The sequence below is a fragment of the Catharus ustulatus genome, chromosome Z, assembly GCF_009819885.2.
Source record: "Catharus ustulatus isolate bCatUst1 chromosome Z, bCatUst1.pri.v2, whole genome shotgun sequence".
In the NCBI taxonomy this organism is placed as follows: Eukaryota; Metazoa; Chordata; class Aves; order Passeriformes; family Turdidae; genus Catharus; species Catharus ustulatus.
Genome location: NC_046262.2, coordinates 20,061,927 through 20,086,875, shown reverse-complemented (window position 1 = coordinate 20,086,875; position 24,949 = coordinate 20,061,927). Strand labels below are relative to the sequence as shown.

General features: G+C 40.7%; 1 protein-coding gene across 7 annotated transcripts in view; it reads right to left on the bottom strand.

Moving 5' to 3' along the window:
- The window catches only part of KIF2A (kinesin family member 2A), a 53,805-nt gene extending 41,656 nt beyond the window's left edge, over positions 1-12,149 (bottom strand). The window contains exons 1-2 of one of the 7 annotated variants that reach the window (XM_033086145.2): positions 7,362-8,702; positions 6,602-6,731 (exon numbers count right to left, since the gene is read on the bottom strand). In XM_033086145.2, the coding sequence (XP_032942036.1) occupies positions 6,602-6,731; positions 7,362-7,364 (133 nt within the window). In that variant the 5' untranslated portion in view covers positions 7,365-8,702. Of the gene's footprint in view, positions 1-6,601; positions 6,779-7,361; positions 8,703-11,459; positions 11,537-11,899 lie in introns of those variants that run through there. The other 6 variants (XM_033086147.2, XM_033086143.2, XM_033086150.2 and 3 more) reach the window with 6 other exon arrangements.
- Positions 12,150-24,949: the final 12,800 nt, after the last annotated feature.

Sequence of the window (24,949 nt, the reverse complement as noted above, 5' to 3'; positions counted from 1 at the left end):
TTTTGCAGGCAACTTCTGTAAACTTCTAAAGCTTCTGTAAACTTGTAAAACTGCTTCTCAAAGTTACTCACAGAATACTTCTTGATATATTTTTGAAGATCCTCTCTGTTCAGTATAAATTTCATTACATTTCTGATGTGTATGCAAACTGAATTCAGCTCAAGTATGTCCCGGTACAACATTGACTGGGATAGTCATCTTTCTTCCTAGCAGCCAGTGTTGCTGTGTTTTTGACATAGTAAGAGAATAATGTTGATAATACACTTATGCTTTGGTTGTTGCTAGTTAGTGCTTACCCCAAAAAAAAAGACATTTTAGTGTTGCATGCTCTGCCAATGAGTAGGTGCACAAGAGCCTGGGAGTAAGCATAACCAGGAGAAATTACTGAACTAGCTAAATGGATACTTCATATTTTTGTAATAGCATGTAGAAATAGGACTAGGGTAACAGTCTTCGACTCAGAGAGCAAGTTTAGACTGGATATTGGGAAAAAATACTTCACTGTGAGGGTGGGTACTGCAAATGGTTGTTGAGAGAAGCCATGAATGCCCCATCCCTGGAAGCTTTTAAGTCCAGACTGGATAGGGCTCTGAGTAACCAGATCTAGTGAAAGATCCACAGCAGAAGTGATGAAGCGGTGGTAGTGGATAATTTTTTAGATGCTATTCAATCCAAATAATTCTATGATCCTGTCACTCCATATCTAAAATGTCAAGCCCAGTATATAAATTGGGACAAGTTGGCTGGGAGGGTCCAATTCACTCCATGGGGACAGGCTGGATATTGGTCAGCAGATGGTGAGACCTTGTTCTGACATCACTTGCCTTTTTTGGCATTTATTTCTCTCTCTCCAGTTGTCATCTCTCTTTTCATTACAATTACGTTACTGTTTGTACCATTACTATTATTAATCTTCAATCATAAAACTTTTCTTTTTTTCAGCCTACAGGTTTTAAATGTTTTTGGTTGGTTTTTTTTCCCTAATTCTCCTCCTCATCCCACCAGGGATGGAGGTGTGTAGACTGAGCAAACAGCTCAGTGGTACATAGGTGCTGGCTGGTATTAAACCTAGACAATCTTTCAAATAGCATTTGGGTTCAGTAGTGGTTGAAATTTGTTTAGTAACAGGATTTAAGATCGTGAGTATCATCTGCAAAGGACAGACATGATTTGTCCAGTTTTCTCTCTCTCCTCCTTTTTCATTTTGTTTGTTGTTTGAATAAACTGCAGAGACCTTCTTTTGATGATTTTCTCTACTTTCTCTGAAGCTGACCATACCTGCCTAAAAACAATAGCTTCTTGCAGCATACAGAAAATTTTTAACACCACCTTCTACAGATATTTTCAAATGGTACTCTTTGCTTTTCATGGCCCATCCCACCAAACAGTTGTTTGTTGGACTTTTTTTCTCCCTTTACTTCACAAAATTATATTTAGTAAGAACATGCACCATTAACTAATTCATTATAGAACTGACAACTGTTGCTCCAGTTTAAAAATGAGAAAACTTCATTCTCATGCCAAGTTTAAAGCTTGTATTTTAGATTAACAAGGTTCTGAAAGTTCAAACCAACAAGAAAACTTTAAGTAGTATTTTAATTCTTCTTAGATGAAAGTTTATCCTAACTTAAAAATCACCTGGTTGTGATCAAAATATTGACATTATTCATCACCACCTGAATTCCTATTGTACTAAAATGCCAAAATTTGCATTGAAGTTCAAATCATAAAAATACAGAAGTACAAGAAAACATAATCCACAGTAGAATTAGAAATGTTGAGTATTCAAAAACCTAAGTGTTCCTGTGCTTTTCAGGCTGAATTTACTTCCACTGCCAGAGATCCGCATTAGCACATCACTATGCATTCCTGCATCTCTATAGACGAAAAACTTCTACAGATCAGTTGTGCAAACATTTCTACAGATCAGCTGGAAATACTCCTCAAACTCCGTATGTAGTTTAGTCACAGAAAAGAAATACATTTTAGTGACTGCAAAATGTGCAGACCTATGCAACAAAATTTCTAGAGACAAACTTTGCAAGGGTTCCAGTATGCGGGATATTGTGCATCTAAAGAGAAAGTCTTGGAGAAAGCCCACAGTCCACTCCCCTCCACCCATACATCCAGTGCTGTCCACTGAAGGCAATTCCAAAATAAACAGTTCCGTAATTAACAGAAAAGACTAAAAATACACTTCTGATACCTGAGATTACACAAATCTGCGAGTGCCTGATGAGAGCCAAGAGAACATCAAACTTAGAAAATTTGGCAAATCTTCAACGAGATTTTTGGTAACTTGAAAGTAAATAACATTTCAGTAGGTGAACAGAATTTCCACATACACCTAAAAATGAAAACAAAGTGAAAGACTTCTCGCTATCCACAAGTCACTTTGTTACTGACTGGGATTGGACAATTAGTTTTACACTGCATGGGTGTGACATCAGTGGCAGAAAATGCAGCAGACTGTACCCCTTTAACAAGCCTGGGAAACCCAAAAGCAGCATATGCCTGATGCAACAAGAACTGCCACTAAGTAAAAACTAAGCTACTCTGAAAGCATATGTATTTGAATAAAGCAAAATAAAAAAGTCTACTACCACATTCAAGCCCTCAAAGCAACAAAATCCCTCATTCATCTTTCAAGAGTCAAAAAATCAGATCAAGTGTTGCTAAACAAGATCCAATTAAAAAAAGACAAAAGAAAAAAAATTGATCAAGTGGCTTACTTAAATATAATTGATAACTCACATTTTTGAAAACCATCATTAAATGTTTTTGGTTAGACACAGTTTTATAGTGGTGCTTAAGAGCTACTACCTACTCCTTTTAAGCAATTCTAAAATTAGCTTGGGTTCCTAGTAACAGGAAACAACTGAACTTAGACAGTAATAGTAGAGTTATCACAAGTGTACCAGGCATGTGCTGTTCATGTAAATGATTCCATGCGCTACACACATTAAAAAAAACATGTAAGTATAGTCTGATAAATTCATACCCTTATCTGAGAAAGGGAAACCTAAAGCCTTTTTATACACAGTTTTATTGTCTTTTGTCTAACAAATGTAAAAGCTAGTTTTATGTATTCAGCAATGACCAAATTCAAATGCTGCAAAATTAACTTTGCAGAACACTTTTTAAAGAGGAAATGGCAATGCCATGTTTGTAATACCCTTCCTGAGAATTACTATCTGTGGCTGCACCATTTCCCTGGAGCAATTACCAGGCATGGAGAAGAGTGGCACAAGAGACCAACATCAAGCCCCCTGCTCTACCTCCTACAGGGGGGCTCCATGTCAGGAAAGTTTTAACAATCATAGATGAATTCACTGACTTCTACCAAATCAATGGTATGTGAATGTTCCAAGGTCAAAATTGACCTTACCATTATGCCTTCTGGGGATATGAACAAAGCATGTTTACAGGTTATCACACATAGGCGACACTCTCTCATGGTTAAACACTTAATACAGAATTCAAAGGATCTCTTTACAGAAACCAAACATGTAGGAAAACCATGTCAATCATCCATCTGTATATATATATATTTGGAATACTACAGAAAACACAGACTGTTTAATTCTTTAAATGAATTTTTTTAAAAATTGTACCCACAAGCAATATAAAAATAATAGTAATTTCACAATTACAAGTCGCACTGACTATAAGCCACATCTCCGGGTGTCGGCAACATTTCATTCTTTGTCCATACACAAATCGCACCTGATTGTAAGCCGCTCTGCCGTTCGCAGCGAGGACCCCCGTGCAACAAAGTTGCCAAATAGAATTGCAGGATAGCGGGGTTTATTGGCTCAGCTCGGGCCGTGTCGGCTCAGCCCACTCGGGGCTGCCGATGGGGCCAGGTGGCCCAGCTCAGCACTGCCGCTCGGCGGGGCCGCTTGGGGCTGGCCGCCGCTGCTGCCCGGCTCACTCACCCCGGCCCAGTGCTGCCCCACGGAGGCAGGCGGGGACGGAGCCCGCCGGCACCCACGGCGGCGGTGGCAGGCAGGGATGGAGCCCCCCGGCTCCCACAGCAGTAGGCGGGGATGGAGCCTGCCTGCTCCTGCGGTGGCAGGAGCCCCTCCGCCTCCCCACCAGGCCACAGGGATGGCAGCACAGAGCCCCCTGCCTCCCTCCCTCCCCGCACTGCCGGCACGGAGCCCGCCTCCACCCGCCGCACAACAGAGTAACCAATTTGTAACAATTGCACAATCCCAGGTTTTACTGGCAGGTGCTCGGCTCGGCACCTCGGCTGCACTTCCGGGGTTGGAAATTCCACAAAATTTTTCATTTATTAGCCACTCCTGAGTGTAAGCCACATTTCTGGGGTGGGAGCAAAATTTTAGTCAAAATGGTGCAGTTTATAATCGTGAAATTACTGTAAATGTTTTTAAGAAAGGAACTAGGGCAGGAAAAGGAAACAGCATATGTGCCTATACATACATAATATGAACACTTTTGAAGATATAGCTAATAGCAGTTTTACACAATCTCTAAATTTAAATCATAGTTTTAGTTTTGCGCCCTTCCTCATTTCCCTGCAAGACATCTAACTAAAAACTAACCCCAATGCAGCAGGCAGAAAAAAGTCATCCAAAGTTAAACATCCTAGTAGTCAAAACTTATTGTAGCTAATTTAATTGTGAAAGTGTCCAACAGTCACAGGGAAACATCTGCCCAAACCCCAAAAAAATTGCTCCAAACACTACAGTTAGTGTCTGGTTTTATGTCTCTATTCAATACATTACTGAGAAAGATGTAAATAAAATCCCAAATACCAAGTCAAAACAAAACCTAAAGGTTTGGAATATACAACTACAAGCAAATGTTTTAAAATGTTATTAGAAGGATCTTCAAAAATATAAAAAGACTTCCAAAAAAACATGAGTCATAAATCTGGAAAACATACACAAGATTTCAAGCAATGAAAAAGAAATGTTGATATATCTGAAAGTTTTTCTGTGTTTTTGAAATAGATGAAGAGATAAAACAGAGAAAGTACTGCAAAACTCTTCTATTCCATATCTGGAAATACACACTGAAAGTATATACACCTACAAATAGTTTTATCTATGCTACAGGGACATAATGAGAAATTGACTACTAAAATCCAATGTCTTCTTAAAAACTCCTTGGTTTTAAATCACAAACACCATCATGCCTGACCATGTATTATATTTTGTATGCATTCTCACTACTGGACAATGTAAAGACTGCTTAGTAGTCCTTACTATAAACTTCCACATCTTACTTCTTGTATCACATTGGAAATTTACAGTAATTTCACGAATACAAGCCGCACCATTTTGACTTAGATTTTGCTCTCAAACCAGAAATGCGGCTAATATTCAGGAGTGGCTAATATGTGAATAATTTTCTGGCATTTACAACCCCAGAAGTGCCAGCCAGGGTGCCGAGCCGAGCGCCTGCCAGTAAAACCCAGGATTTCGCGATGGTTACAAATTGGATACTGTGTTGCGCGGTGGGTGGGGCCAGCACAGCGCCAGCAGCGTGGGGGGGGGGAGGGAGGCAGGGGAGTTCCCTACTTTAGGCGCGGGAGAGGCTGTGCTGACATCCCCACGGCTCAGGGAGGAGGCGGGGGGCTCCACCCCCGCTCTCCGCCGCCGCGGTGGGAGCAGGGGGCGCTCCGTGCCCACCCGCCGCCGCTGCGTCGGGAGCGGGGCCGGGGCGAGCGACCCCAGAGGCAGCGGCCAGCCCTGAGAGGCCCCACCGAGCGGCCCCACTGAGCTGGGCCACCTGGCCCCGTCAGCAGCCCCCAGCGGTCCGAGCCTGCACAGCCCGAGCCGAGCCAGTAAACCCGCCCTGCTGTGGTTCTGTTACTATTTGGCAACTTTGTTGCACGCGGGTCCTCGCTGCGAACGACAGAGCGGTTTATACTCAGGTGCAGCTTATTTATGGACAAAAAATGAAATATTTGCCAACACTCAGAGATGCGGTTTATACTCAGTGCGGCTTGTATTCGTGAAATCACTGTAACTTAATTCTGAAGTTAATATAAACCTTTAATGCATCAAAAGTAACTGAATTATTTTCCTCTATGAAGTACACATAATGTGAACAATTATAAGGAACACACTTTAGTGATCACCATGGGTTGACTACACCTTCTCCTCCTGATCCCAAATCCTGTCATACAGTATGGTGAGGAAGACAAGATAACCCAACAAAAGACAAGATAGGAAGAAAAGTAGGAGAAAAGAAAAAATCCCACTTTATGATATAAACAGTTAATGTCTACAAAGGTAGAACCTAAACAATAACAGAGCAATGCAGTTATTTTACTCCATTGTTACTTATTCCTCAAGCACAAAAAACAACCAAACCCAAAAAACCATAGCTGGACATTTCACAAGTCAACATAATAAATATGCTATAGATTTTGTGCTCCAAGAAAAGAGCTCACCTGGTAAATACTTCACACTCATTTCTCTAACCTGTTCCACAGTAAGTGGATGTATGAAAAAAAAAACACCTCAAAAGGTAAGTTTATCTCCTATAGCAAACAGAAATACTTTTGCAAGACATTACTCTTCAGTCAAGCATGACTTCTTCCCCACGATGTACTATCCTGTCCCACCTTGACAAGGGGAAAAGTGATGCTTGGTGCCATAGCAGCACAGTGAAGTCTTCCAAAAGAAAAGACGAGCAACACTAGGTCCAGGGCACAGGTCATCACAGAGCATGGGTGCAAAGAACAGTAATTTTACCTATTAAATAGAAACAAAGAACAGATTCCCCCATAACAGATTACTGGAGGAAAAACATGCAACACAAGCTGTGTGATCTTAATTGCTAGGTACAATTTTAAAGATACTACTGCCAGTAAATAACACTGTAATAAACACAATTATGGAACAATGATGAGAAGATTCTCTGAAGAACAGGACTCAATTCTTGTTATTCGTCTTGTAAAAAAGCTATTTCCATAAAATACAGAAAGCCTACATAAATACCTGAGAATCTGTGAGTAACAATGGAAATTCAGGGCTCAATGAAAGTTGAACACATAAGAAGTGATTCAAAAAGGAGACAGAAAATTTAACATATCCTCCCAGTCAATTTTTCTAAGGGAACAATCCCCAAAAACTTCGGCTGTTACAATGAGAACCTACACTGGATAACCCTAAATGTCGGAGCTATCAGCTGGACTAGCAACAGCAGACTTGAAACCATGGGTGCATTCTGGTTATTATGGAAACACAAAGACACATTGTGTCTGTACAGCTTACATAGCGATTAGGTAATTGAGTCAAATGATTTAAATGTGGTAACAAAAACCTTAATCATAGGGAACAAATAGATGTATGTCACCAAAGGAAGGAGTAAAAACACATTACCATTTAAATCTATCCTCGAGAGCTTGTAAAATAGGGTGAGTACCCAAACCTGAAAAGAAGTTTTATAGCATCATTAAAATCTTCTCTCCTGTCATAAAATCATTCTTGCTACTGGAAGTTGTACATGAAGATACAAGATTACTCAGAACACAGAGGATGCTATTGATCTCTCAACTCCAAGAAACATGAGTTTCACAGAAGTTGGTTATTAAAGAAGCAAAGTTTAGCCCTGACTGTTGCTAAAATGTAGTCTCATTTGTGTCTGCAGGTGAAAAGAGTTACCAAGATTGTTGACTAAGGACAGAGGACCTCACAGTAGATTTCTGGACTGCATGGATTATCCTCTACCATGACCAGTTCCAGCTGCTCCAGACACAAACAGAGAAAATTGTTAAGTAGGTAATTAAAAACATTACAGCCATGGGCAAGATTTCTTCCTACCTCACATCAGTAAAAGGTTATTTAAACTACAGACTCAGAAAGAACAGAAAGAACTGTTTATAGTTACTGGTGTATTTTTTCAGTTTTTATTGTAAAACTGGATATTCCTACCATCTTTCTTAAAATGCTACTGCACTTATAGATTCAATCTCCTCTGGTAACAAGCACCATGTGATAACTGTACCCAGTCCTTTCTTCTTTTAACAATTTCAAGTTTTCCTTTTCAAACACTGACAGCTCTCCTATTCTTGTTCATTAAAAACATGGGCATAAAGTCATGATCTTTCTTTTTTACACCATTTGATGGCTAAGCCTTAAAAATTCAGCATTTTTCCTTTCCTGAAAGTTCAATCAAATCTTCAGCCAGTCTCCTAACTACAAGAGTGTCCCTTCTCCTCCTACTTGTACATTATTTCTGACACAGTGAGGTCAGAATTGTATTTGCCTCTCCATTGCTCCCATAGCACTTTCAAATTGGGCAAATATATAATTAATTTCTCTGCCTTTCTAGGTAGTATTTCAAATATGCAAAGACAGTGAGAACAAGAACAGACTGAGAAGGAAATAGACAGAAAAAGAAAAAAATTAACCAACCTACTAAAGGGCTGTGGGGCAGAAGTGATTTGTCTTGTTTCAGGAAAAGACTGCATTTATGGAAAAAAATGTGAAAGGTTCTTTCTACAAGTACTTAAACAGTTCTTTGTCATTATTAATGGGATAATGTACAGGAAGTGCAGATACAGGTGTAAGTTGACATATAAAACAGCAGGCTATTATTATTTGTGTAATGGGTATTCATCAACAGAAAAATGCTATCTTTAGACCTCAACAAGGGACATCTTCTGATTTCCTACCAACGTCCCTAAGCTAAGGCACATTTTTCAAATATGGAAATGCAGTCCATTCTTAGCAAATTGCAACCTAAAACAAAGTAGTTCTTTCCCATTTCCAAGATAGACTACCAAGTCATATTTCAAACAATATGCATAAATTAAACCAAGCAGTAAATTTCAGAATCCGAAGTTACTATAAAAACCTAAATTAGGTGACCACTTAGTATCTCTTAGAATACATGAACATAACTAGTTATTCTGGTTGCAACTGGAAATACTATCTGCAGCTGTAGGTAACAGTTATGAGGATGTCTACCCACTGAGGAAATACAGCAAGCTCTGCAACATCAGTCCTTGAAAAAGCAAGGGGGGTTTATCCAAACTGGTTTTCATATGGTTTTGGCCATGACTTCTAACAATGCCTTTCTTTTGTACAACATTCATCTTCTATTCAGTCCTACAATAAATCTCTCACTTTTGGTTAATTAGAACTCATCAAAATGACAAAATATGTGACTTATTTTTTTCCAGAACATTCTGGTCTTACTTGTAACAAAAAATATGCATTTCTTTCAGCTTTCTCTGCTTAAAGAAAAACAGTTCTCTGGAATCAATAAAACTCTCTATTCAGAAAAAAATGTTTCAGATTACTGGAAGATAGATGAAAAAACCCATGTGCTGTTTCACTGAGCCCATTAACAAAGTAAAACTATTCTTCTCTGGATTCAGCAAAAAAACAGGTAAGTAAGAAAAACTTAGAGAATTATAGTATCTACCTCTCAAAAGAATCCTTAAGAAAGGACTCACTACATACAAGACAGTATGTAAAAATGAACACATTCCTCTCTAAGTTTCCTAAACCATTTTTAAGAGGTGCTTTCTCAAGCAACAGTAGCTGATTTGATAGACAACCCTTTCTTCCTAGGATACAGCTCTGGAGAGAGCAGATCCAGAAGATCACATGTAAAGACTTCCATGTCATCCTGACCATGACTGTGTATATTTCCTACATATTGATAGGGTCAGACCCCTCTATGAGCTATTGGAAAACACTAATTTTGCAGAAAACTAGCACATGCAAAAGTTTTCTACTGTGTGTAGTTAATCAAATCATCAATTAACATATTAAATAATCAGAAGAAAAAATCATTAGACCCACTGGATGGAAGAGAGTCTGTAGGAATAACTCAGCTGACAGAGCAACAAGCAGCAAAACCCTCACCTTGTCAGCAGGAACAAGACCAATTTCCACTGCTGTGGAACCACAGCTGAGGTTAGAAAACTACCTTCTATGAGGCAATCCAATCTGCTGGCTGTCCTTCCCTATCTCCCTCAAAATGCTCCTTCCACATACCTAGGACAGTTTCTCCTACAGTTTAATGTTAGGAGAATGACACTGAGCTGCAGAAGACTGAGCTAGAACAGGACATCTCTTCCAGTCCCAAAGAAAAACAAGGACACCTCACAACTATCAGGACCCACCACTTAATTATGACACTGCAATCTTGCTCACACAGGGACCAACTTAACATAAATACTCAAAACCCTACAGTTTGAGAAATTGCTGTGAAGACATCCCCCTAATACATACTACTGATGAGTAATACATTTAATATGCTGCATCACCTTTTTCAGTGATACAGCAAAATACATAAGCCACTAATAGTAATGAAAATAAGTATTGTTATATTTGAGAGTTACCAAAATCTCTTCTGATACTAAAAAATGTATAGAACCCTACAGAGTGGAAAACAAGAGCAGAAAAGCATTTTATGCCTGATTTCCAAAGACATACAAACTAAACAGTAATGTTGCTTTAGGAGCTCCCACAGATATCAGAAAAAGTTTTACAAGTTGCTACTGTGAAGCTTTCTGAAATCTAGATAAGAGAACCAGAAGAGTTATGCAAAAAATTGCCAGATCAATCAGATTCTTCACATGGCAGATAAGGCATTTGGCACAAAATGAGGGGTTGCGTGCAATCATGTTCAGCCAACATCAACCATTACTTTATTGTAGGGTTGAACTGCAGCATGGAACACAAGAAAGAAAACCTGCATAAGGCTTGTTGGTGGCTTTTTTCCTGTCTCTAACAGAACCATGATAGCTTCAGAGCCTTGTACTTCCACATCCCTCTTCCCTCTCTTCCCATCTGTTTACTCTTCAGCAACCCTCTGGATCCCAGAGGGGAGAAAGAAGGAAAAAACAACAACAACAAAAAACAGTAACAACAACAAAGAAAAAAAACAGCAACAACAACAAAACCTTTCTGGAAAATCCCAGCAGAACCCCACTCCTGTTTAGCAGGTTTCAAAAACCTCACAAAGGCTGAGAACAGATTACACATTCCCACTCAAATCCAAGAGCTGAAGTCATGAGTGACCGGCCATTGATTCAGATAACTTCCCATGTCAGTTGTCTCCTAACAGACAGAACGACTGAATTGTTGATATTGGAAGGGACATCTGAAGATCATCTAGTCCGACTTTCTGCAAAGCAGGGTCACCTAGAGCAGGTTACACAAGAACATGTCTTGGTGGGCTTTGAATATCTCCAGAGACAAATATGAAGAGTTAGCACCCTAAAGCTGTCACACACGCCTTCTCGGTTCACATGTATTTTCAGATAGCATCACACATCCTCCCACCAGGAGAAGCTAGGCAGGACAAGAAACACTAGATCCCCAACGGAGAAATTACAACTTACGGGCATAAATAGCAAGTACTCTTCCTACATTTTAATCACAAAGAACATCTGAAATAATAACATCATGCATCCTGCCAAGAGATGGAAATGTCCAAAGGCATTTTTGTCAAGGCATTACCGTTGTGTCATTTCTCAGAGCACCGGAGCAGACAAGAAGTTACCTCCTTCCAAAGAAAGGCCTTCCCTCCCTCCCTCCCTCTCCATCACCTCATCCCCTCCCCGAAGGCCCTCCTCCCTCCCTGCCAAAAGCTCCCCGGCTCCCCTCCCACCGACTCACACCAGGAACCCCACCCCACCCCCCCACCCGAGGCCACCCCGCTCGTCTCGGTGCCCGCCGCACCCCCGGCTCCCCGCGGATCCCCCCGGCCCCGCCCGTGCTCCCCTGACAACCGCAGCGCGCGCCGGGCGTGGCCCCGCCCCGGCCCCGCGCACACAATGGGCCCCGGCGCGCGCGGCCCCGCCCGCCCCCCGCGCCCCGCGCGCGCGGCACCGCCCGGCCGGGATGCGGGGAACAGGGGGAAGGGTGTCCGCGGCCGCCGCCCCCCCACGCCCGCTCACCATCGCTGCGCTTGATCTCCACGTAGATCCCTATCTGGATCTTGCCGAAGTTGGCCGCTGCCATCGCTTCATGGGGCGCACGGGGGAGATCGGAGGCGCTGCCGGCCGGCACACCACGGGGAGGGAGGGGAGACCGTGCACGGCAGAGGCGGCGGCGCTTCTGGGCGGGCGCGACGCGCGGCCGAGGAGGAGGAGGCGGGGAGCGGAGAAAAAGCGCCGGCCGGATACAACAGGCGCTGTGGGCGCTTCTGCGCCTGCGCGGCCGCCGCGGCGTCACGGCGACACCGGCTCGCGGGAGGGGGCGGGGGCGCCGCGCGGCCGCAGCCCGCGCGCCCCGCCCAGCGGCCCCGCCCCTCGCCGCGGGCGCGCGCAGGGGGCGCGGGCAGCCCGGGAGGCGCCGGGTGGAGCTAGGCCCAGGCCCGGGCCGGCGTCGCCCTCAGGCGCTGCGCCGGCTTCGCGCACGGACACACACACGGACATACACAAGTGCTCCCTGCGGCACCAGATGGTGGCCGAGCTGCTCCGGAGTGTTAATGTGATAGCTTTATCTACCTGGTGCTTGCTCATGCAGCTCCCGTGTGCTCAGTAGAGCAGCTTAGGAGCAGTCATTCCTGCCCCACAGCTTGCCTGCAGCTCTTGTGGCCCAGGAAGGCACATCACCATGTGTGTGGTTCCTGGGGATGAGCTCTGCAGAGCTCACAGTTGGACTAGATAATCCTTGTGGATCTCTTCTAACTCAGAATATTTCGTTAATCTATGAAGGTCATCCCATCAGCAGCATCATCCATCTTGAGAGCCTACCGGGAAGCCAGAGAGGGGCACTTTGACAGGAACACTAGTGATAGGACAAGGAGAGATGGCTACAAACTGCAGGAGGGGAAATTTAGGTTAGGTGTTCGAAAGAAATTCTGCGTGAGACACTGGAACAGTTACCTAGGGAGGCTGTAGGTAATGTCCCAACCCAGGTGGTCATCAAGGGCACGTTGAATAAGGCCTTGAGCAGCTTGGTCTTGTGAGATGTGTCTGCCCCATGGAAGAGGGTTTGGAGCCAGATGTTCTTTAAGGTCCGTTCCAACCCCTTAACATTCTATCATTCTATGGCCTTTGCCTCATGCCCTGTGTCTTTATACAGCTTAAATAAAAATAAAATACGATTTTTGTTCCACATTTCCCTATTGTGACTTCTTAATCCCCAGCAGGCCACTGTGATGCACATTGCACCTTGGGTTTCTCCTCTGAGGGTGGTTCCTGACATGATGAATCTGCCACCAGTTTAAAATTGTCCTTCCTGCACAGCTTCTGGTGACCTTGAGCAGCATCACAATAAACTCCCTAATTACTTGCCAAGGAAAAACTAGTCTAGTAAAAATAATCACCGCATCACCTGGTTATATGGAATGACAGCTGACACCCTTCCACACCACTGAGAGCTGTGCTCTCCCAGCCAGCCTGTCATTCCCCTTCCCTCACCTCCCTGCCTCCACTGTCAGTTTTGTACTAAAATCAGTATGATACCTGGAAAGCCAGAGTCAAGAAAGCAGGGCTCCCAGTTCCTACAACCTTTCTATATGTAGAGTAGCAGCTTCCCCCTACCACACTACAATCTCAGAAATACTCATTAGGCCTTGATGAACAGCACCTGAGCTAAGCTGCTCTTGAGCTTATCAGAAATACTGTCTGCTCTCAAGAACTTACCTTGTCTAATGAGCTCCGGTGTCTTAATCAATAAGCTTGGAAACGTGTTTTTATTGCTTGAAAAACAACCCAAGTGAAACAATATTTTTGTCATTGAACCTTCAATGAAGGTTACAGACCTGAATTGTGGCCAGGATGGAAAATTGCTATGTCCAAATAGCCACTGTCACCCAATGCCACAGCAGTTGTGAGACCCTTTGTGTTCACCTGCACTGTTTTATTTATGATTAGTTTGTTTTAGCCTTACCTGATGTTTTTATATTGAAAATAAAAATATTCAGGTTCTCAGGTCAGATACAGAGTAATGGAAAAGCAACTCATTTGAAATCGTTAAATAAGAAATTAGATATTATTTTTCATATTGTTTGTTCTGTGTTGATGGAAATGTCCCATAACTCCATAAATGTTAACATATGAGCGTAAATATATAGGCTTTTTTGGAAAATTATTTGATTCCTGTCATTGTAGAAAGAGATTACTATTTTTACAAAAAAAATCCCATTAAGGTAACAAATGTGTATCTTACAAAAATATACAAAACCTTAAGTGTTTACAAAATCCAGTTCTACTCTAAAATAATATTGGTCTCAAGCTCGCATAGATCTGGAGGTAAACCTGAAATCTCTGGAACACTTCAATCTTAGTCCAGCAAATAATTTTAAAATATTCCAAACTTGAAACACATATTTGAAGTTGACTTACGAAAATAAGACCCACAATTATTGTTTTGCTGTATATGCTGTTATAACTGAGATTTTTTGTTATTGTTATGAAACACATGTAGAAGCATTCATAGAGCAAGTCAGCCAGCAAACTACTTGTTTGTGCCTGGAAAATGATCAGTGCTGATAGTAAATAAATTCAAAATATTTAAAATATATGACCAAGCATTATAGGATGTTTTCTAATGAAATTAAAGATCCCTAACTGATTTGGGTTTTGTAAGAATGTATTCTTTTTAATTTTTTCAAGAAATTGCATGCAGAACTTACTCTGGAATACTGGGTCTTACCTGGTAATCTAAACATACATCTCTTCAAAATTTTCATTAATATTAATGTTAATATTATTGTGCATTCAATCCAGTTTTAAGAAGAAGAATAAAGTTTTGAGTTCCAAATCTAGTCACACATTTTTAATTGAGGTACAGGAAAATTTTATTATATAGAATATAGCATTTTTTGTCTCCCAACATAGAATTATTCTGATAATTTTTTAGAAAGTGTATTCATGACTTTGAAAGCAAGGTTTACAAAATTCCATGATCTGTGTCTACTTTTTATGCATCAAGAGCATCAGTACATATTGCTCTTGCCAATACAGAAAATAATACAGTTACTGAAGCTTTGGCATTCACTTGAACACTTTGACTGCTGTTGGATTAGTCATCCAAAATACTGGAAAAAGATCATGCACCAGTTATGTTTCAATTTTTAGGGGGAATTCTTCAGTCTTTAGCAAATACTAGCATCTGCTTGCATTTCACACAGACACAATCATATTAATTAAAAATTTTAATTTACTGTATTTCAATTTAAAAATTGAGTTATTAATGAGTCTACCTGCTTGATAACTTAAAATTAATTTATTATTAAATATTTTAACTATTTCACAGCCCTAGTGAACAAATATGATTAATCACAATACACATTTATAATCATACTGATATGAAATTATTTAATTTTATAGCTGAAATCTGAAAATATATTTATGTTCTATGAATGCATCTGGTATCAAATGTGTAAACAGGTCGGCCAACAGTCAGGTTAAAGGAACATGTGGTTGCTTGTAAGATTGAAAAATTAAGTCAACATATTTATTATATAGAAACAAATTTTAAAAGAAGATATTTTGCAACCATATCTTCTCAGGTTGTCATGAGAACATGTTACCCAAAAAATTGCAAATTTAATAATAATGGATTATTTATTTCATTAAAGGTAAGAAAATATGCAAGAAGAGCCTGAACTAATTTGACATCCCTATTTCCCACTTAGACTGATAGACTTGTCTTGTCTGCTTAAATACCTTGTTAAAAACAGTTCAGCTGAGCTCTCTCAGATCCCTTCCTATTTTCCTTTTAAGCTTCTCTTCATCTGTATTTTATCGCTGTTTAAAGCTACCTCCCGATGGACACAGCACTTCCTGAGTAATTACACTATACAAGTCTGTCAGAAAGTAATGAGAACTGCCTTACTTGAAGATGAAATACCTAAATGTATTTCCCACTGCATTACTATATGTAAAAATCTGTCTTTGGTATAACTACCTCTGAATAATGAACTATTGTAATATTCATAATTTTGCATAGCTGCCTTATCTGAGAGTCAAAATGTTTTCAACTGGGCACTCAAAGTTTAATAACTAACCTTTTATCTTCCACACTTGCTGTCTAGATTCTATTGTTTTAAATGTCTACAAATCTGTTTATAGTCCTCAGCAAGTTAACAGATGACTCATTTGAATAACAATGCTTTGGGGATTATAATTAACTAATTATATATTAGAAGCAACGTAGATGATTAGATTTTCAGATTTAAACAAGTATGTCTAAGCATAATAGCTTTCTCTGTATGGAGAATGTAGGTGCTGAAACAGTTGCTGTGAATATGCTTGTCATATGTCTAATTTAATAGAGCTGTCAGTGAGCTACCCAGGATTGCTGATCTCTGCTCTTGCAGGCACCATCACTCCACGTGTGAAAAGACCAACACTCCACAAGTTTCAGTACACTTCTACTGGTTTGAATGATCAGCCAAAACTGTGGAGAAAAGTAATCACTGATCAAAATTGTCCCCAAAGCAAATGCAACTGTAGAAATAAATTTGTTATTTCATTTACTGCATTATTATTTCAGGTTGAGCTGCACTCTAAAGAGCTTCTGCATGCAAAAAATCAGAGCATTTCTGGTAGATAAAGGCATCAAGAAGTGAAAAGATTGTGAATGTATTTCAATCCTTTCAAACCAGGAGACAAGAGAAACAAAGTGCTTTTGGGAAAAGCACGCCTCCCTCTCTTACCATGGCCTTCACTCCAGCTCTGCATTTGTAGCAGTGGTGGCAACATCTTTTGCTCTTTCCTGTATTCTGCTACTTCTGTGCTTGATGGAATTAGTTATAATATGTCCTTAAGGTGAAAATGGCAGTCCAAGAAAAACTACACTAGCTCAAGAGTCACAGAATAATAGGAGAAATATTGAAGAATAAGAAGGCTGGTTGTGTTTATTGCAGTAGACAGTAATGTGGTCATTATAGCTCTGGCACATACTTTACATATCCTCTTACTCATTCCATATGCTGCTGCTGAGTATCTGGCCCAGGGCAGCTATGTATCTGAGGTCATGTTGCATTATGCTTCCCTACTGATTGTACTAAAGACAGGCAGAATTCCTACTAGATAGCAAACTGTTTTGGAGAAAAACTGAAGAAAATATTAACCTTTGTCCAAGCTTCTTGCTGCCTACAGGTCAGCCCAGAACATCTACATTGCGGATATTTATATTTAACCTTCACTCTTCCTTTCCTCCTTCTTTTCTCTCTTTGCACTCCCCTCCAAGTCTTCATGGAAAATCTCAGAGGGATTGTAAAACAGTGTTCCCGTCAGGAAATTTGACTGAGTGATAAACACACATTTCTTAGATCCTTCTAATACCTAATTTCACTTTTCTGTCAGAAGGAAATATCCAGTGCCATATTACCTGTGAAAGTAACTTTGGCACGTATGCATCTATTTTAGAGCTTAATCTAATATTTTCATCCCATCTTTGTACCACCACTAAGACTTCTGCAACAAATAATGTAGAACTATTGTATAACTGAATGGTTTCTTTACTTGTCCTAAATCTTATTCTGTAGCTGTCTGTAGATTTCTGCACTAGTAGTACACAGTGTTAGCAAAACCAGGTATGCATAAGGTATTTTTGTCTTAACACATGGCACTTTAGCACATTATTATGTTGAAATTTGAATTAATGTCGATTGTCAATGTGCTTGTTCTGTGATTTCACCCCTTTTTGATATCCTTCATATGTCCAGTGTAAGATTTGTGTAACTAGCTAGAACTGCATGGCATTATACTGTATCAACATCCAGACACTAGACTTGGTAATATGCCCGGAGTACATGGAGCTCTATCCTCAAAATGCCTGCTCCTCAACATACAAGTGAAAAAATGCAAAAAGAGCTATTTTCAGTTCCTCAATTATGCAGTAGTCAGGGCCTAAATTCAAGCTAAAAGGATATTTATTCTAAAGGAAGACAAGCAGTGGATTTGGTTACACAAATCCTGGAAGACAGAAACATTGAAATTAGTATGATGGCACAGCAATCCCAAGGTTTCTTCCAAGCACTAGCATAGACCTGTGATAGTAGATTCCTTCTATTAGTACCTCGATTGTAGCAACTGTAACTACAATAAAGCATAATTTTATGAAGTAAAAATTGCAAGAAAACTTTTTTAAAATCAAAGTACTGTAATTTCACGAATATAAGCCACACCCTTTTGACTAAAATATTGGTCCCAACCCAGAAGTGAGGCTTATACTCCAGAGCACCTTATATATGGGTAAAGTTCAGAAATTTGCCAACCTGGAAGTGCGAGCCGCAAGAACCGCAGAGCCCCAGCAGCAGCGGAGCCCTGCTGACCCCGCCATCCCTTGCACCACCTGCCATGTCCCCGCCCGGCCCGCGCCCAGGACTGTGCAGTGCTGCAGGCATGCTGAGTCCCCTTGGCCCTGCCTGCTGCAGCTCCGACGGGCTCACAGCCCCCGACACAGCGCTGCACTCCCCCCATGCACACGGTGCGGCCGTGGACACCGGCGGGCCCGGGCTCCATGCTCCTGCCCGCTGCCATGCAGCACCCAGGGCAGCGGGCAGGTGGCGCCACCTCAGCCCCCAGGGCCCCTCCGAGCAGCTCCGCCGGGCTCATAGCCCTTGACACCAGCGGGCCCGGGCTCCGTGCTCCTGCCCGCTGCCGCGCAGCGCCCGGGGCAGGGCACCGGCCTGGCCAGTGAGCAGCGGGGTCTGCCTGGCACCGGGGCCACCCCAGCACCGGAGTGGGCCAGCGCAGCGCTTGGTGGGGCTCCGCCACTCACCAAGAAACTTTCCCGCCTGCGGCCCCCGCCACCTCTGACAGCCTGGAGCAGCAGGTCCCCAGCCCACCCAGCCCCCACTGCCCTCGCCCCCCTGGCCACACCCTCCCCTCACCTGGGCGAGAGTGGAGCCGGCAGGTTTAATAACAATGAGTGGCTTTTGTCTGTATTTTTTTTTTTAGTTTTTAGGCTGCGCTTAAAGGCTACCCCTATCCATGAAAAATGTTTGCAAATTGAGCACCAGCCAGTAAAACCCGCGATCTCGTGATTGTTATAAATTGGTTACTTTGTTGCACGAGCATCCTCGCTGCGAATGAAAGTGCGGCTTATAATCCAGTGCAGTTTATATATGGACAAAGAACCAAAAGTTGCTGACACCTGAAAGTGTGAGTTATAATCAGGTGCGGCTTATACTCATGTAATTACTGTAATTAAAATGCTTTCCATCCCTAGCCTCCTACAAAACAGTCATATACATTTTTCTTCCCTGTGTTTTTGCAAAAAGCAAACTTTCATTAAGTCTTCTAAAAAGAAAAAATTGTAGAAGTTGTCTTATAAAAAAAATAAAATCACTGCTACATAAAATTATTTTCCTAAAATGCTTTGTTAATAATTTGACAGATTCATTGTAAAAATTAATAAATCTGTGTGCCAGTGGATTCAGCAAACATAATGTTTTTATTTTTAAAGTTAAAAAAGAATCTTAGACACTGTAACTATTTATTGTAACAACCACAATAGCTGAAAGTTATTCATACCCTGCTTTTTTTTGTAAAACAACCCATATGTTATTTTTTTTATATCAAAGGAATATGGTCAAATTCTTCCTGGGTTTCAGAAATGATGGAAGCTTTTAAAATTTCAAAAGCCTACTGTTTCCTGTCCCTAGGCAAATGTCTTACCCCTTCTTACTTTGCCAAAGCAATGAGGATGAAATTTTATGACTTGAAGAACTTATTGCAGTAACTTCCCAGTCAAAGCAGATGTTTACCTAAGTATAGTTGCAGCTGAACTGCTACTTTGAGATAATTTGAAATCAAGGATTCCTTTAGATTCAGTGTGTAGGAGTAGAACTCTGAAAGAACAGGCATTTTATGGCAGTGAAATCCTATCCCTTTTTAAGAAATAACCTGTATTGGAATGGATTCTGTGGCACAGACATCTCTCAGGATCAAAGTATAAATGTGGAGAAGCTGCACTTTTGTGTGGAAGGACTCCAGCAGGCATCAGTGTTTGGGCCAAGTCTTTTTCTTGTGGAGGAGGTGGCGGGAGGTCTCCATCTCTCTCAAGCTGCAGGCATAAAATCTATCATATTGACAGAGGCACCTTTGAAGAAGAGCCAGTGACTGGCTGAAAGGCCCAGGGCTACAGCTGCAGGTGGCACAGGAGAGAAGTTATTTGAAAATATCAGCATGCCTCAAAACACTGTGAATATAGTGTAAAGTTTTTCACCTAAATATTCATAACTGAGTTCCAATCAACTTGTAATTTCCAAGCTCACTACATAAAGTGCATGAAGAAAGAAACACTTAGAATATTTTTGGGTCCACCCAGTGAAATACATTTAAATACATTTAAGCTTTTTATACTTGTACTAAGTAGTATACAGACATATACTGGGGAGAAAACTGATTTTTGTGTTTAGCTCTGAAGGCGGGTAGGAAATGTTTTGAAGTTGTGCTCTTCTGTCAGCCTAAAGAAATATATTTGTATTAAGATCTGGTTACTAAACTTCTGAGACATCCTTGTAAAGTGCTATAAAGTACCAGCTGAGATACAGAGCTTAGCCTAAGAAAGATCCTTTCTTACTTTTACTATTTCCTTATTTTATTATTTATAATTGTTTTTCTCCCTTTTAAGGGCAGCATTGCTATCCAGGCAAATAGCAGAAAAGCTTCTGAAAAATAAGCAAGTTTCATTTTATCTCCTTTGGACTTTCTAACAATGAGATGCTCTGTAGAGTGCCCTCAAAAGCTCATCTCATCTCTTTTTTTTTTTCCGAAGTTTCATTTTAAAAGAGACCTTTTTCCTTCTCCTAACATGCTGCTAAAAAGATATATTGGGCATGTAGAAGAAAGTTACAAGTCCCAAAAACTAATATATCAGCAATATTAAATGTTATAATTGAAATATTAAATTGAAATATTAAACTCACAAATGAGAATTAAAGTATTGAAATGTGTGATAATAGTGCCTTGAAAATTCCCATGACACGTGCAATGATTATGCTTAATACAACCTGGTGTCAAGCTGCTCTTGCAGAAACAGAGGTCAGTTTAGGCTGGATGTATTCTTGAATAATAGCACGAGGTACGTTGTAGATAAAAAATACCCTTTCTGTTACGTGTACTTAAACCCTGGATCAGATTATACAAAGTGTTTGTCATAATTCTCCGATGAAGGTGATTCAAGAAGAGATTAAGTAGCTCCTAGAGATGGTATATACCTCTGAGCAGGAGGATGGGCTAGATGACCTCTTTCATATCCTTGTAACCTTACATTTCTATTGTAATCATGACAAATCCTTTTCCCCCTGCTTAAACCTTCTCCTCCACCTGGATTAACAGATTTCATTTGAACTTCATAGCTGTTATAATTTTAGCAACAAGTTTAATGCTGTGTGTTCAACCACAGCCCAAATTATTTACCTGGTAGCTTAAGCATGAAGCTAAGAAATATGAAGAAAGAATCCCTGCCTTTCAATATGCTGGGAGAAGATGTGGAGAGGCTGTTTTTCTATATAATTATATACAAAACCTTCTAAGTACCCTTCAGTGACATTAAAATGAACTTACTTAGTAATTACTGAGGTTGCTAGAGTTACCAGCATTTTTCATTTATAATTCTGAGGTTAAAACCTTCTCTAAGGAAATCAGAAACAACAGACAAAACCAGACTAATGCAGACAATTCCAGGATATGCAATACATGCACACCTGTATCAGAAATTTCCCAGAAAAGTTGTTTCCTGTTGCTCGGATGTCAACAACCATCAATACAATGCAAACAGAAAAGTGACAAGACCTAGTTATGATGAGACTAAAATCCCTGTCCTGTAACTTCCCTGTCTTCATAACTTAAATGTTTTTAAATTAATCTCCTTCTGAAATAAAAAGAGTTTTATAAAAACGGTGATTTTTACACAAACTGTTGATCCTTAGAGTAAAATAAATTGTGAAATAACCCAACATATTGAAAAAGTTAAATGGGAGACATATGGGTTTGCATTCTACAGGTTATAATCTACCCATGAAGTTGCCACAGATTTTAGATAATGGTGTTTAATTCACAATGGATAATTTATAGAAATTGTAGTTTTTCCCCTCAGATGTAATTTCTTATTTTAATTAAAAATCTTTGAAAAATTTGATTTCATGGGTCTTATGGAGACAACTCTACAAATGAGGTACTGTAGTTAGAGGTTCAATTTATGTGCCCCAGAGATAAAAGATCATCTCATAACTTCATTCTGTGACTATCTTACAGATTGTCACATATTTATTAAGCCAGCTTACCATTATTTCCCAGTGTTCACCAAACAAGAGGCAAACAGAATGACTCTGGGTGGTGATGGCACATGGCAGACTCATGATGAACGACATACAGATTTTTTTGCATGAAGTTTTACTGTGTTCACAGAAATCTCTTTAATTTGTCATAATCTGTAACAGTGGCCAGTCACTACACACACAAGTGAAAAGTACTCACATCAGAATAATTGTTAAAGAAAACTTGCATAGTTACAAAATACCTACCATGCCAGAAGGCTGATAATAATAGTGTAAGACTGTGGGACAGGCTTACTTTGAATAAGCAACAAAATGTCATATTGAAGCAAATTGTGTCAAGAGGGTGGCTCAGTAATACCTCATCCAGGAAACTCTCACATAGGTAAATATAAATATTGCTGCTATGCAGAAAAAGACTTCTCCCTAGGCCTGGCTAAAATATTTTATTACTACATTATTTGGATTAAGGCATTCTCTATACGTTAATTTTTACTTAGAGCAATGACACTTAGATATCCTAGCTGGTGTTAAAACACCAGGAATGTGCAGAGTTATGTCCCCCCCAAACAAGACCATCAACATTTAGCAGACCTCCAGCAGAAGGCAAACACAAAACCATGAACCCTAATGGTATCTCTGCTGTCCTACTTCTCCTACAAAAGCTTCCAACCTAAACTGGTACGTAAGAAAACAAAGCTAATTATTGAATATTTTCCTGTGGTCCAGATTTGCTTCTTGTATCCCAGGAAACTGGAGGTATGAGGAGTCCTCCAATCCAAATATACTGAGTAAGAAAAAATTACAAGTACATGCAGAAGCATTTCATATATTCCCTATTTTATGGGGCTCTGTTCTGAGGGCTGAACAACCACAGCCATTCATCTAACAGTTGAGATGTCTTTTGGTGTGAAATTGATGTTACATATGAGGCTGTATGTTAAAGACCAGTCAGCCTACTGACAACATAACCTACTATTGCTGCACAATCAATAATACATAAGGTACAGTGCAGTATTATTTGCTGAGATAAATATTCACAGATCATAGTCTAGTGCTTTACTAAAGAATTGCACTAGTTCAAGTGAACAAGCATAGTACCTGGCTCAAGGATGTAACTTACTACCTGAGAACTTTTCCACATTTTTATCTCTTCTTTTGCCATTTACAAAGCTCAGCAGTTTGCATTGAGTAATATTATATCACTTAGGTAAGATAAGATCCTAATTTTTAATGAAACTCCATCAACATTTCAAAGATTTCTCTGAAAAATCTATTTCTGTTGGATTGCAATTTCTGACATTCTTTCTTAGCCCCTTTGTGGGTATAGATCTTCAGTTTGGTTTTTATCTGAGCTTTTTCTTTGCGGCTTTCATTTTTCACTCTGCTTCTGGAATACATCAACAAGAATGCACTTTTCTGCAGAAGATGTAGATTTCAACCAGATAGAAAAATAATGTGATTTCTCCCTTGTAAGAAATTCTCTGGTCTTGCCCAAGATATATGTGATTCTATGGCACGTTGCTCCCCAGCTTTTGGATCTGTACGCAGTATTTTTATAAGATCACATCTATCCAAAGTAAAGTGCAAACATTTATCAACCCTTCCAAAGCTGTTGATACTGGATGGGAGAATAAATGTTCCATGTAATTGTCCTGGTTTAGGGCAAATTTGGGAGGAAACCTCTGAATGGGATCCCTCTAAGAAACAGACTCAAGCAGTCTCTCCCCCAGCTGGTTCAGGGAAATATTTCCTCGGAGAGAAGTGGAAAAAACCTGTTTATATAACGGGTAAAGCACTTCCCAGCTCAAAATTAACAACAGCAAACAGCAAAACCTCTCAGTGCTCCGAGGAGATGACAAATTCAGAGGAGTCCCCTCCGTGGGCGCAACTCGGCTCACTCAGGCTGCTCTCAGCCCTCCAGCCTGGGAAATGCCGGCTGGGCCTGCTGGGCCACAGGGACAGCTCCCAGTGCTCCGCTGGGTTGTAGTCTAGAGCAGGCTCCAACAGTTCCAAGAAAAAGGGGAAAAAACAGTCCACGGAACTCCTTTGCCTCAGCTAGCCAGAAAAACCAACCAAGAGCAAAGAGAAGTTCTCTCCCACTGCCCACTGCAGACAACACGGTCTGTGTGAAGGATGCAGGGGAGCGAGTGCACTCTCTGCTAACAATTCTGCACCTCTTCTCCTCCCTTTCACTCCTGGAAGCAGTCTTAAAGCTGCAGAATTCAATATTCAACACCAACAGAACAGTCAACTGGGGATAGAAGCGTCATAAAGTCACCCCAAGACAGTAATATCAATAACAAAATTATTATTAAAGATTAATTATGTTCATCTGACAGATGATAACATATGATCAGAAATTCACTACATATGAATTCTTGTATGTACTAATTTTTACTTGTCTGCCACCTTACAATGCCCTTGCAGTGTGAAGTTGTTGTGGGTTGGCGAGGTTTAGAAATTTTTCCCATTATTATGTTAAGCTAGCCGGGATGGCTCTCCTATTAGCCGTTAAGAACTGGAGACAAAGGACTAGCTGAAGCAAGCTGATGGCCCCATTAGGGAAAGGTGGAGTCCTGCTTTTGTTTTCGGCAAGTAAGAGGACACTGGGGGTAGGAGAACTCTTACAGCTCGCCGGCGGAACTCGAGGAGAGAGGTTCTTTTTCTCCTGTTGGGATCAGGCTTCTTGGATTTGGACTGCTAAAGCTTCCTGCTTCCTCTGAACAACTGGGAACTGGGACGCCCACGGTGAGCAAAG